The 14129-nt window shown below is 41.3% G+C and overlaps 1 protein-coding gene across 1 annotated transcript; it reads left to right on the forward strand.

The window, feature by feature from the left end:
* Window positions 1-521: 521 nt before the first annotated feature.
* Window positions 522-950, forward strand: LOC147465818 (uncharacterized). Its single transcript, XM_086512508.1, has one exon. It carries the CDS (start codon window positions 522-524, stop codon window positions 948-950), a length of 429 nt encoding a protein of 142 aa, XP_086368634.1.
* The last annotated feature ends 13179 nt before the right edge of the window (window positions 951-14129 follow it).

Here is a 14129-nt window from a genome sequence, read left to right on the forward strand (position 1 = left end):
CCATGTCTACTAATTGTTTAATATGGAATTTTGATGTTGGATGGGCCGGATCAGTGCATGACTCCTTGAATTTCACTAGAAGCTCGGGGGGTTCACTATTTAGTACCCCTATATAACGTGCGTTCATGGGGTAATTAAAAACCCCCTTTTTTAACATGTTTGGATGAGAAAAATGACCCCTTATTTTAGAAATTTTTTCCAAAATGGAATATAAAAACCCCTTATTTTAATGCATCTCTATTAAATTGCCTAAAATTTTTGCATTTTAAAACCCCTTAGTTGAACTCACGTGGTACATTAACATGATTACATAGTGCACCCCCCGAGACTAGAAGTGAGTTAGGACAAAGATGTGCAAAAGGGGAACTAGGCAACTACTGTCTAGTTGGTGATTGCGCTTATCCAGCACGACCATATATGCTAGTGCCTTTCAAACGGTGCAAGGAAGGGCTGTCACGTCTCAGTACTGCTGGAATTTCATTCAATCAAGTACAAGGATGCCAATTGAGAGAGCTTTTGGAATGTTGAAGGCAAGGTTTAGAATTTTGTTAAAAAGATGTGACCTAAATCTACACTATGTGCCAGATCTTGTAGCAGCTTGTCTTGTGCTTCACAACCTTTGTATTTTCCATGGAGAATCTTTTGATATGGAGTGGGTGCGGGAGGCAGAAGCAAAATTGGCAGGTCATGGTGGGCGTGCGGTAGAGGATCGAAGAGCAACTGCTACATCCATGATGGAGCTTATGGCAACATGGGATGTCGGAATAGAGGAGGCTATGGAGCGTGCACAAGGCAACGATGAAGGAGGTTCCAATGACCTTGGAGTAGGCTTCGAGAGGCGAGACAGTATTGCAAAGGCAATGTACAAAGAACATGCACGGATGAATGTCCAAGAATTTTTTGGAAATGAGGCTTTAGAGGAAGTAGATTCATCATCATCTTCAAGTTAGAGCTTTTGTAACAAATGCATTCAATTTAATAATTTTTATGCTATGGTTTGTACTATGCTTTATTGATGCAAATGCTAAATGCTTCTACCTTTCACTCTTTGTTCCGCCGCTCAATGTTCAGGGTGAAAGCATGTATAGGTGGACCGCTTTTGCCACTATATAGTATATGGTTTTTGGGGTTGAGAAAATGGGTGGTTTAGGCGTTTGAAACAGTGGGATTAAATTCAAAATTTATGGAAAAAAAGGGTTAAAATTTGACGTGTACTAAGTGAAAGCGCTTACTCATTAATGATCACCTCAAGGTACGTTCAAGCACTTAATGCAAATATTCTCTCGAGTCTCATCACTCTGTCTCGCTCGTTCCTCCCCCCTCTCTCTATCTCGCGAATGCCATTCAGGTTTCTGATTCCCTCTTTCCTCCCTCCTTTGCGTTTCTCTGCTAGCCGAAGCAACAAGCAGCAACATCACAACAACAGCAAGCAAATTCAGGAGGAGTACTTTTTGTTGGGTTGGTCATCAACTTCAGTAAAAATCCCCTGCAGAGCAGCAACAGGTATGTGTCATCATGTAGCTTGAAGCATTCTATCTTGAATGTTGGTTGAATTTGAATGTGGCTGGTTTTCCTAGGTAGCATTTCCAGGTAGCATTGATCCATGTTTTAACATGCTTCATGCAGATGTAGAAGCGCTGTATGCTTGTCTCTGAATGTGTGGCAAGATAACCAAAGGGGGCTTGGCCTAGTGGTTAAAGTGAATGGGTGGGTGCGTAAGGACCCAGGTTCAACCCCTGGCGATATGGTCTGCCCTCTGTTGGGTGGCAAGATAATCATGGATTGTAACTATTAATGATGCATGTCTAAGTTTAGAATCTATTTCTGGAATGTATATGCATTGTGCACATCTAATTGATCACCCTTGTGAATGCTTTATAAAAATGCATCATGCAGCTTGAAGCATGAATGCAGATTTTATCAACTATGTGTGCATGCTTATACAAATGCATCATGCAGGTTCAAGCATGAATGCATTTAACTATTGATCTTGTATCTATGTGGCATTTGTGATTTTTTCAGGATGAAGAACTAGGCTACAAAAGAACCTTCAGACTCTGACAAGGGTACACCTAGGAAGGGAAAGAGCTCTACGCAGGAGTCGCCTATCAAAACATGTTAGATGCATCATGCATGCATTTCTAAAATTGGTTTTATGTCTTGTAAAATTTCTGAATTTTTTGCACATGCATGCTACAAAAAGAACTTCCGAGTCCCCCAACGGTACACCTAAGAAGTAAAATGTTCAGCAGGTTAGATGCAGGTATTTTCCCCATGGATTCAATTAAAGTGTTGCTTTATTAGGAAAAAGTAGTGTGCACACCACTAGTAAATATCAAGTGGGTGAACCCCACTTTTTATGGGTACAGCACCACTGATAGGCTGTGTTGAAGTGGTGCACCTGCAACACCCTTTAAAGTTGGGCAGAAACCATGGTTGCATCACTACATAGTTATGCTGATATGGTGCACCATCTCTTAAAAGTGATACTGGACCACTTTAAAGTGTTGGGCAGCACTAAAAAGAGGTAAGGTTCTAGTAAAAACTGGTGATACAATGGGTGCATCACTTTCCAGTGGAAAACCCTAACTATTTTGTGGTGAAGCATCACTTTTAAGCGAAGCATCACGATGGTGCACCACTTTTCAGTGGTTTTACACACTTTTAAGGTACCGAATAATGTTCTAGTTAAGAAGCACCACTTTTTAGTGGTAAACAGAACTATAAAGTGGTGCTTCTTAACTAGAACGTTATTCGGTACCTAAAAAGTGTGTAAAACCACTGAACGTTATTTGGTTTAAAGTGGTAAACACCAATAAAGTGGTGCTCACCACTTTTTGTGGTTCAAATCACATCTAAGTGGTGTTTATAGTGGTGAAGACCACTATAAACTGGTGAACATCACTATAAAGTGGTGAACATCACTATAAAGTGGTGTTTCTTAACTAAAACATTATTCGGTACCTTAAAAGTGTGTAGGACCACTGAAAAGTGGTGCTTCTTAACCTGAACGTTATTTGGTATAAAGTGGTAAACACCAATAAAGTGGTGGTCACCACTTTTTGTGGTTCAAATCACATTTAAGTGGTGGTGCATGATGGTCAACCACTTTCAGTCCTGTAGAACCACTTTTTAGTGATGCTTTACAAAAGTACAATAATCGTTAGTTCTGCATCTTTGCTAAAAGTGGTGGTTAAGTGCTTTCAAGTGATGAAGCTTTACAAGGAGATACCACATTCTATTGGTGTAGCACCACTTTTTAGGAGTGTAGCACCAGTTTTAAGTTGTGTACAACAATTCACATCGGTGTAGCACAACTGAACAGTGGTTCAGCCCACTTTTATGTGCTTGAGCACCACTTTAAAGTGGTGAAGAAACACCAAAAGGGGATGTATCACTAGAAAATAGTGGTGTAGCAGGACTTTTTAGTGTTACCTAACCAGTTTCAGGGGGTTGAGAACCATTTAGTGGTACACCACCACTTAAAAATTTTGCAGTACCACTAAGAATGGTGCAGAAATCATTTCAAACACTTCTTACTGTTGATAAAACAAGTTTAATTATGGCTCATTACATACTAACATGCATTCTTATATGTTTTTACAGGGAGGTGGATAGTACCACGAGTGGCCTTACACTCAAACAAAATTTTGCTTCACCAAGGAAGATTTTCATACCGAATATGGGCTATGCTTGGTTGGCCACGATCCGAAGCTCCTATGTGATGATGATTTCTCAGATGAGGAGTGGCTTAGTGTATGTCTTTACAAGCCGCTAAATATTCTGAAGGTTTAATTGCATGGGCTGTGTATGGTGAAGGTGTTATCAAAATGTTACTCCAACAGAAAACTTTAAATAGGAAATTGGAGAAATGGAGGCCCACAAATGGTCCATGTCTTGGAAGCGAGTGGAAATTTAATGCAAAAAATATGCCTAATTACACTGACAGTACTTGCACAGGCTTTGACTGGCAGACATACTCAGGTGAACATCAATTTTCAGGGCAGGCTAAGGAGGAATTTCTAAAGAAGCGGGCCTTTGATTCGATGGGAACATTTGGAATGTCAAATGTTTCCTCGAGTACATTTTTTGCGTCAACGGCTGATGTAGCAGCTATTTCTAACATGAAGGCTAATGCTGCTGAAAAGTTAAAAGAGAAGCAGAAATGTCTCGAAGCAATAAAAATTGCTTTAGATCAATCAAAGACAAAGAGAGATGAGCAGTTTGGTTTGATGTGAGGCGCCGCCAAGATCGTAGAGAGACTGAACAAGGATATGGAGGAACTCAAGTTGCATAAGGCTGGGCTTGTACCAAACGAGGAAGCAATGGCAAAGCTTGAGACCTTGATTCAAATCAGAAAGGAGGCTCTCAAAGACATGGGACTTGATATTGAAGTGCACAATCTCGATAACCTAGGTGAAGAGGCAGCACAGTTATTACATGTATGTAAGCTTGATTGAGTCACCTAGTAGTAGTTGATATTACTTAAAAGTGGTTAAACTCTAATTAGGAAAAAATGGTTAGAGACCATTTTATATGGTAAAAGACCACTTAAATGTGTTTATATAACACTCTTAAGTGGTACCACATAAAGTGATGAAGACTCTTGAAAGTAATGCACAAACACTTTTACTGTTTTATAAAGTACGCAGTGCTATTTTTTTACAGGGTCAGCATGACACTTTGTTATGGGAAGTAGAAGTGGTGACAGGGCATCTTCGATTTGTGGAAACGATTATTAATTTGTTCAAGTCAAGAATGCCTATCCTTCCTGTCAGGCCGCCTGTTCATTTGGGACCGGACAATAGTTGTGTGCAGGTAGGTGATTGTGTTGCTTGTGGGATGTCTATCATGCAGACTGTTGTTACCAGTGTCTCCATGCTCCTGTGTCAACATCTATATCACCCACTTTGTTTTGTAACTGCCTGTAAGTCTGCCGGCCAGTGTCTATTTCATGGATGTGAGGAACCTTTAAAAGATGCTTCGAAGCTGCTGGCACCTGGAGAGGCAAACATGGATGAGCATGTTGGTATAGGTAATCGATGTTTTTATACCTTATGATATGAAGTTGATTGTAGATTCATTTCTTGACAATTTTGTTTCTTTTCTCCATGTAATTGGAGAGAAAGATCCAATGGAAGGCATCTTTGGATCTCCTGTTGATGGAATTGGTAATATTCGATGGAACATTCTTCTCTTTGAATGTTCACATAACTTAATATTGAGTATTATTACATTGTCTTTTATGTAGCACACTCCCAAGCTGAGTCATCACGCAAGCCCAATATTGATAGCATGTGTGGTGGGTGCGGGGATAAGAATGCATCCCAGAAACAAGTAGGTGAAGACACTCCGGACCAACAAAAGGCAGAAAAAAGGACTGAAAAAAGAGCAGATGTAGTGGGAGCTCAAGGTGACGCATCCAAGGAGTCAGCCGAGGTGCCTCTGAAGCCAGAACCTGCAATGAACAAGGACGTAGAGGACGCTGAAAAATCATCTGAGAAGCCAATTGAAAAGGATACAACAGTGAACTTGTCTGATGAGGACTCGGATCTTCTTATTTCAGATGTTTGTGCACAGATTTTGGGACGTAGGAAAAGAGGAGCAACACTGAAGAGCGCGCCACACCAAAGAAAAAAGCTAAGGTTGCATCCAAGCCTCCAGAGCCTACTCCAGGAGGTAAAAAATCCAAGGAGCCTTCATCTGCTCAGAAAAAGACTAACCTCCAAGCACCCAACCTTAAACCTCCCAAACCAAAGTCCCGCAAGAAACTTATGTAGCCCCTATTAACCTTTTGTGCTTTGTGGCCTCTTTGTAATTTTGTCTTTGTACCCTCATTTTGATGATAATGAAACGACGGCTTTATTTTTCGTTCACTAGTTGTTTATTGCTCATTGATTGTCTATTTATTGTACTCATATTGTTCATTGAATGTCTATTTATTGTACTCGTATTGCTCTTTCCGACATCATCATGAGCATCTTCAAGTAGAGCTTATTTTTTCTCCAGTATCTCCTGCCAAGTGGACTATTGCCATAGAAGTTCAGGAAATTAATGAAATGGAAATCAATAGCCTGGAAGGTATACTTTTCAAGTGTATTTTGAAAAGGTTAATATGTCAGTCTGATTGAGGTTTTTAAGGCATGGTACTTGTCTATGGCAGAACTTAGCTGGATTGGAGATGTTCAAGAACCAGATGAGAAGGTTGAAGACATAGCAGCTAAGCAGGATGCAGATGTAACACCACATAAAGTAGAGGAAGACCAAGAACCAGCAGTTCGCCCCGAAATTGAGGAGATTTTGCCAAACTGCCCTGGATGGGGATATCTTGTTTCGAATTTCTGCAAGATCAAAAAGCTCATCATCCTTGATCTCCATGGACTATTCGTGAAACGAGATGTAACCAAACAAAGACAGGACAACTTAAACACCCTCCACGTCCAGCTTCCAACAGAGTTAAACTAAAAAGAGTGGACGAGAAGTTGTGGATCTACTACCGTAGAGATGTTGAGCAATTTGTTTGGGATTTGAGGCAAATAGCAGATGCAATGATTTGAAGCACTTGTATTGCTGCTAACATTGAGCATATCCTCAGTACATGTTGGCCAGACATATGGGAACATAGGACTTATTACTTTAGGGATCGCTTCTCAAATTGGCAATGTGAAAAGTGGTTGTAAGGTCTCTGACCCCAACCAAAAAGAGCACCCTTGTACCATGAAATGATCATAATGGAAAAAGTTACTATTTTTAGCAGTTTTCCGAATTCTGTCAGTGCCATGATGTTTAAAATGTCATAAAGCTTCGAAATGTGAATTAAAATAATTTTTGTGAAAATTTTCCAAACATAGTAAGTTTTTGGTCACCCGACCCGTCTAGTTTTGACCGTCTCGAAAATCTGCACATGTACCTCGAATTTGAAAAAAATGCATTTTCGGACCCCGGGGGCTGCTAAATATGGCAGGTACTTGGGCCACTACGTCTTAGTTAGAGCTTCGTATAGCAATTTTCGGCATCAAAATCCGACTCGTATGACCCGTTTTAGCCTAAAACCAATTTTTCACAAAATTGTCCGGGAAGCACCGGGGGCCCGAGGCTATGTGGGAACAGGTCCCAGCCCACTCCAGACCTGCTTTAGCAGCTAGGGGGCGCCCTCTTGCTTTGTGGGAGTCTTGGGGAAGCTGCCAAGCCTGCAACTCAGTGTGAGAGTCAGTTTACTGAGCCAACTGGACACTTGGTGGGCAGGGAACTGGACTTGCCATGCTTAACTGGAGAAGCTCCCAGATGCATTTAGCAACCCAGATCGATTTTCAGCTTGAAGAGGCCTATTTAAAGACCTGCACACACACACACACACACACACACACATGCTCACACACACACACCTACACACTGGGAAGGTGCTGCCGGCACACACACAGCTTTTGAAGGAGAAGCAAGGAGGGAGGTGCTGCCGAAATTCCCATCTTGAGGATTCATTGCATCAGAAATTTAAGAGGATTCTCAGCCCCTAATCACGGTAATTATGGTTTAATTACTGCTCTTCTTAATCTCATCATTACCCACTCATAATTCTTGTCTACTATGCCTACTTTTAGCTATAATTCTCTATAGCTGCTCTCTAAGTTTTCATAGCTATACTTCATTACATAATTATCATTCATTTAGTTAATTTATTCAGCCATTCATCATCCTTAATCAAGGATTAATGCATGATTAGGAAAGATTCTCTCTCTAGGCAGTATAGTCAATAAATTGTCAGCTAGTAATAGTGTAGATTTGTCATAATTCAATCTTTCACTACTCAATAGAGTTGTAATTAAATTATACTTAATCTTCTTCCACATTTAGATGCGATTAAGGTTGAAAATTAATCCGTCATTAGTCCAATAAGAAGAAGGTTTTTCCATCACACATGCCTGCGGTCACTCTGCACCTTCATATTGCTCTAGGAAAATGAATGAGCTTGCTTACTTCATATCTTTCGTGAATCAATTAGAAAAACTCTGAATTTCTTAACCATCTAAGCCAAGTAATTAACCTTAGAGTCGTTTCCCATAGGGTGGATACAGAATTACCCTTAAAATTTGCTAGGGCAAAAAAGGAAAAAATCTAACCTCGTGCATAAGGAGGAGTCTTTAATAAATCTAATCTGCCGATTGGTTTATCATGTTACTCTCGGACCTTAGCTCTTTTTTTTTTCAAGTCTATCATTTAAGTAGTGAGAAAAATGGCCCCGGTTAAGAGAACTCGCTTCGGTGGAGCCCACGACCGCGAGGCGGGAACAAGCAATGTCAATGGAAAAGGAAAGGCTCCCATGGACGAGCAAATACCGGCCATCTCACGGGCTATTGACGAAGAAATGGAAGAGGTAGGTCCCACTTTCTATTCAAGTTGTTTAATTAACATTGCATACGATTAGTTAGGAATGAACATATCCCCGAACATGTTGGAGAAATCCGACGGAAACCTCGGCATTGAAAGCATTGTACATTAAGTTCTAAAGTAGGAAGGAAATGATTGATGGGATTGCTGTTTGCAATAGGAAAGAATGTCTGCTAGGGAAAATTTAGCTCGGCATGTTCATTCTATTTCCAATGTTGAATTAGTCATGAACCCCCTACTGATCACAGGGGGCAGAGTTCCTGGTTAAGGGCTCTTGAATCCACGACTGCTGGTTAAGCGGTGGATACCCACGTCTGCTGGTTAAGCGGTGGGAATGTCCATGTCGTGCTTTCTATGCGGTGGACATACCTAGTTGTATGGGCAGCTAGGCGACAACGGGAGGAGTAAACACTCGTTGGAGGGGGGGATGTTGTACCTCCAGAACATTGGAATTTTTATGAATAAGTTTGAGTAGAATTTTTACTAGAATTCTGTCTTTGTGTTGTTTGCAATACTGGTTGAAGGGCTGTATTAACGAACAATGTGATTCGGAATTAAACAAGGAATCTTTATGTTGAACAACCTTTGTGGTAGTAATTAGGTCACACAAGGAAGTGTGAGTGTGGGGGTGGAAAGTGGGGGCTTGGCTCAGGTTGCCAATGCCTACGAGATGGGTGGTCCCGATTGGTCGGGAACTCTCTGTCCCCATTGTGCTTACTTCGATATTAGTAATACTCATTGCCCCTAGAGTGGTGAAATCTCGAGTGTACGTGCCTCTGAAACATGGGGAAAAAGGCACTCGGGTTTTCTCTCCTCTTGGAAGGTGGGTCTTAGGATCGCTAGATAGTTAAGTACGCTTCCCCTGCGAGGTGGAGCTAGATCTCGTTGCTAGTAGGCTCGAACTCGACTCACTTTGTGATGAGAGATCGTCCGCTAGTTGAACCTTGAACCATTTTGTTTGCTTCCGCTATAGATCTAGTGGCCACCAGGTTTACCATCAGATCCGTTGTCCGATATGACGGGGTGGGGACCTCAGAGTGGTCGTATTTTGAAGAGATTGTTGGAGCTCCAAGAGACCTTGCAAGTGAACCTGTGTCTTTCAAGCCCCTTTACCATGTTTGGAACAAGTTTCCAGAATACGACTCCTCTCGGACATTGCTGGTAGATGACTCCAGATATAAAAATCTGCGCAATGTCTGGGACAACTGTATATGTCCACCCACCTTTGATCGTCTTGATGAAGAACAAGACCCTGATTACCTCACGTGCACACTGTTGCCATGGCTATGCAGATGGGCACTAACCCCCAATACCCTGGAGTATACAAAGGCAAACCCCATCAGCAATCCCAAAGATGAACTTTCGAGTCTAGTCTTTGAGCACTTTGTTATAAATGGAGATGAATGAGATTGTACATCCGGAAGTGCCAGAAACGTTATATATTGTACATTCTTGGTGGATATGTAGATGTTTCAGGGTAATTGTTGTAATATACTTTTTGTAATATACAGAAGTTCTTGCACTTTACTGTCTCTGCACTATACATGTCTCTACACTTCTGAATGTCTCAAAACCACTTTTTAGTGGTGCTAAACCCCTAAAACGTGGTTAAATTTTTATTATGTTATTGCAACAGTTTTTCTGGAACTGCAACACCATTTAATGGTGATGTTTGGGGGGAGTGGCGAAGCATTCTTAACCACTTTTTAGTGGGGCTAAACCACTTTAGTACCACTATAAAGTGGTAAATTTTTATTGAGTTTTTCTGAAACTGCAACACTTTTTAGTGGTGATGTTTGGGGGGGAGGGGGGGTGGTGAAGCATTCTCAAAAACCAACATGTCAATTCCATCGTACGTTTACACCAATTCCATCTTGTTCAATCTTTCACTAGATTATATAAAATCAGATTTGATTTACAATTCAAAGGGCATGCTATTGTATATTGTCTCATGGTTTTCATTGGAAAGTTAGAACACTTCTCCTATGCCATCGAGCACTACAGGCTCCATAGGGAACTTTATTGCCCTTATCAAGTGGGAATATATGAAAACTACTGGCTTGTTATCCCACAGCTCATACAAGTTTTCTTGTAGGGATTTATACCAATGGCCCGTGACCATATAAGTATGCTTCTCTATCTTGTTGCCCCATGCATCAATTTGCTCGTTAGTTGTTAGGCCCTTAGCTACTACACACTTCAAAATGTAGAAGTCAAAAGCCTCCTCATTATTCTCTTCAGAAGTGACAACAAAATTGTCTCCAGGTGTGAGAGCATCGCTTAAGGAGTCATAATGACCTGCATAAGTGGCACCATGGAACTCCTCATTGTCTGAGTCTCCGTATGACTGGGAATCATTAGCAAGTGGCTCCAAAGTGTGACATTGCCACGTCTCCACATGTGATCTGTTCATACACTTTCTCCAATGGCCAAGCCTGCAAGGAAAACAAAAGCATGACAACCGTTTTGATCGCAATGCACAAGTGTTGTTCTCAGAATACCTATTCACACAGTGCATTGCTCTTGAGCCCTTCAATGGTTTGCAGTCCCATTGATGGGATCGCTGAACATCGCCTAGCTTGACCTCCCAGAACACCCTACTGACCTCCCTCTTTTGCTTGTCATACATAGTAGTTGCTCCAGTACTGAGATGCATTCTCAAAAAAGAGACAACTTCAACTGCACAAGTCAACCGCACAAGTCAACCGCACTCTATTTTGCTTCAATTGCTCATGAGTTAGAGCCCTTTTAATGACAGCCCCAGCCCCATCATGTTCCCCCTTTCCATGTCCTGAGTTAAAAAAATTCCAATTCATTTTCATGCCAGTAAGGCTCCAATATCTAGCAACAAAGTAAAATGGTCGCTTTGCTTTAAATTGTGAAGCTGCGCCATCTGACCAAACCCAATGTTTTTAAAAGCTTAGCCCTTGATCTCTCAACCATTGAGCATGTAAGAGAAAAGCATGTTGCACAAATAAGGTGTCATGTTGTTTATCATCTGAGACAAAAAAGTGCATGGTCTTCTTTATTGCACCTGATGCGATGCGGAAATAAGTAATCAGGACAAAGATAGTGACCTGCTTAGTGTACCAATGCATTGACTGGATCTCATTTTGCTCCTTGAAGGAGTAGTTCTCTGCAAAGTCAACGACGGAGACAACCACATCATCTGGAAACAAAGAAATGCAGTCCTTGAACTGTTGTGCTTGCCACCTAAATATAAAATTGTGAGTGACATACTTCTTCAAGTGGTCTTGGTACACTCGCAAAAGTTCTCTAGGCAGCATTTTCTTGTGGACAATGTCTTTCACAGTGCTCTTTCTAGCTTCATTGTTTAATCCAGTAGCACCCACTATATTTTCAAAACACTTCACAGATACTTGCTTACTCTGCTCAACTTCTTCTCTTGGACAGATCTGAATATTACCTACACCGCATGCATTGCATGTTCCCATTAAGCATTGGTAGCTATGGAAACTATGTTCTGAAACTATAGGGCAGAGTATAGACTCCAACAGTGAAGTGATACTCATACTTGCATTTTTGTATGCAAGACATCCATGGTTGACAACTTCATCATGATGAAGGCATATAGGGCAGCTGCACGTGCAGCAAGAACCATGAAGATCAAAACTTTGAGTCCGCATGTGATTTACTGTCTCTTTAAGGAAAATCATTGGTACATGCACAATACAACGGCAGGTGTAGCGATCCCTCAATTTTCGGACAAAGAACGGTTTCATAGACTCGAAGCAACGTTGCGAAATCTGAATATCTGCAAACTTTGTCTTGAATCTTGAATAAAGCTCCACCTGCAATATACATGTATACAAATGTTAAAAATAAACTTAGCATTCAAAACTGGTTAAATTGTTTCAAAACATTAAAAAGTGATTCTATATCACTAAAAATTGGTGTGCACCACTAAAAACTAGTAATGATACATTCAGTAGTATTGTTTTACCTGTGAAAATAATGCACCACAAATACAAATTAGTGTAGAAACTAGTAACCATACAAAAAGGTGGAATATTAAGAGGTTGTGTGAGGACAACTTAATAGTGGTGAGAAACCGCATTCAGCGTAACTAAAAAGTGGTTTGGCATGACTTAAAAGTGAATTCAAACCACTTGATGGTGATGAACCGCCAATAAAAAATGGTGTGCACTGCTTGAATATGGTAGGCAACGATTAAAAAGTGGTGAGTAAGGACATGAAAGTGCAGGGGAAGTTCAGAACTAGCACTTAAAAAGTAGCTGGGGGGGACAAAATACTAGGCGACAGACCAGCATTAGCACTAGATAGAAGTCCAACACAACTTGAAAGTGGAGGAGCTCTTGTGAAAAGTGTTTGATGACCACTTTAGAGTGGTGAGCAACTAGTTCAAAGTGGCCAGTCACCAATTAAAATCTAGCACTTAAAAAGTAGCTGGGAGGGACAAAATACTAGGCGACAGACCAACATCAGAACTAGATAGTGGTCCAACACAACTTGGAAGTGGAGGAGCTCTTATGAAAAGTGCTTCATGACCACTTGAGAGTGGTGAGAAACTACTTCAAAGTGGGCAGTAACCACTTGAACGCGGTTTCTGGTCACTTGAATGCGGTTTCTGGCCACTTGAAAGCGGGAACTTGCCGCTTGATTGCAGTGACAAGGTTTTAGCTACCACTTGAAAGTGGTGTATTGCCACTTGGGAGTGGTGCCTCATCAATTGCATGGAGTGATGACTGACGTAGTGACTTAGCACATGAAAGTGGTGTCTCAACACTTGATGACCACTTGAAATTAGTGAGCAACTACTTCAAAGGGGGCAGTCACCACTTGAACCCTGATTCTGGTCACTTGAATAAGGTGTCTGGCCACTTGAAAGCGGGAGCTTGCCGCTTGATTGCAGTGACCAGGTTTAAGCTATCACTTGAAAGTGGTATCTCACCACTTGATGACCACTTGAGAATGGTGAGAAACTAGTTCAAAGTGGAGAGTCACCACTTGAACGCGGATTCAAGTCATTGGAATGCGGTGTTCGGCCACTTCAAAGTGGTGTCTCACCACTTGGGAGTGGTGTCTCACCACTTGCATGGAGTGATGAATAACGTAGTACTTTGCACATGAAAGTGGTGTCTCACCACTTGATGACCACTTGAGAGTGGTGAGAAACTTGTTCAAAGTGGGCAGTCACCACTTTAACGCGTTTTCTTGTCACTTGAATGCGGTGTCTGGCCACTTGAAAGCGGGAACTTTCCGCTTGATTGCAGTGATAAGGTTTTAGTTACTACTTGAAAGTGGTGTCACACCACTTGGGAGTGGTGCCTCACCACTTGCATGGAGTGATGGACTGACGTAGTGACTTAGCACATGAAAGTAGACACCACGTGAAAGTGGTTTTTATACGTGTAAGTGTTGTGTGCACCGCTTCATTGTGGTGTGACAGCACTTGTAAGTGTTTACTAACAAAATGTGTTCAAACTTCACTAATATGGTTTTGGTTACCATCATAAGGTGGTGGGCACCATTCATGCAGCAGCAGTAAAAAGTCTGTGGCACTACTATAACTGTTGCACCATGACTAAAAGCTGCTACATCACTTGGAAAAAGTGAGTTGCACCACCAAAAACGTTTGCACCTGTAACACCCCTACGAGTTTGTAAAACACGTTTGTTAGCATTGGGTAAACAAGACTTTTTAGTGGGTGAACACCACTTTGTAGGGTTTACGGTGAAGCGTTGGTGCAGTTCTAGTAAGAA

Source organism: Adiantum capillus-veneris, chromosome 1 (genome assembly GCF_014529385.1).
Source record: "Adiantum capillus-veneris isolate H3 chromosome 1, ASM1452938v2, whole genome shotgun sequence".
NCBI classification, from domain to species: domain Eukaryota; kingdom Viridiplantae; phylum Streptophyta; class Polypodiopsida; order Polypodiales; family Pteridaceae; genus Adiantum; species Adiantum capillus-veneris.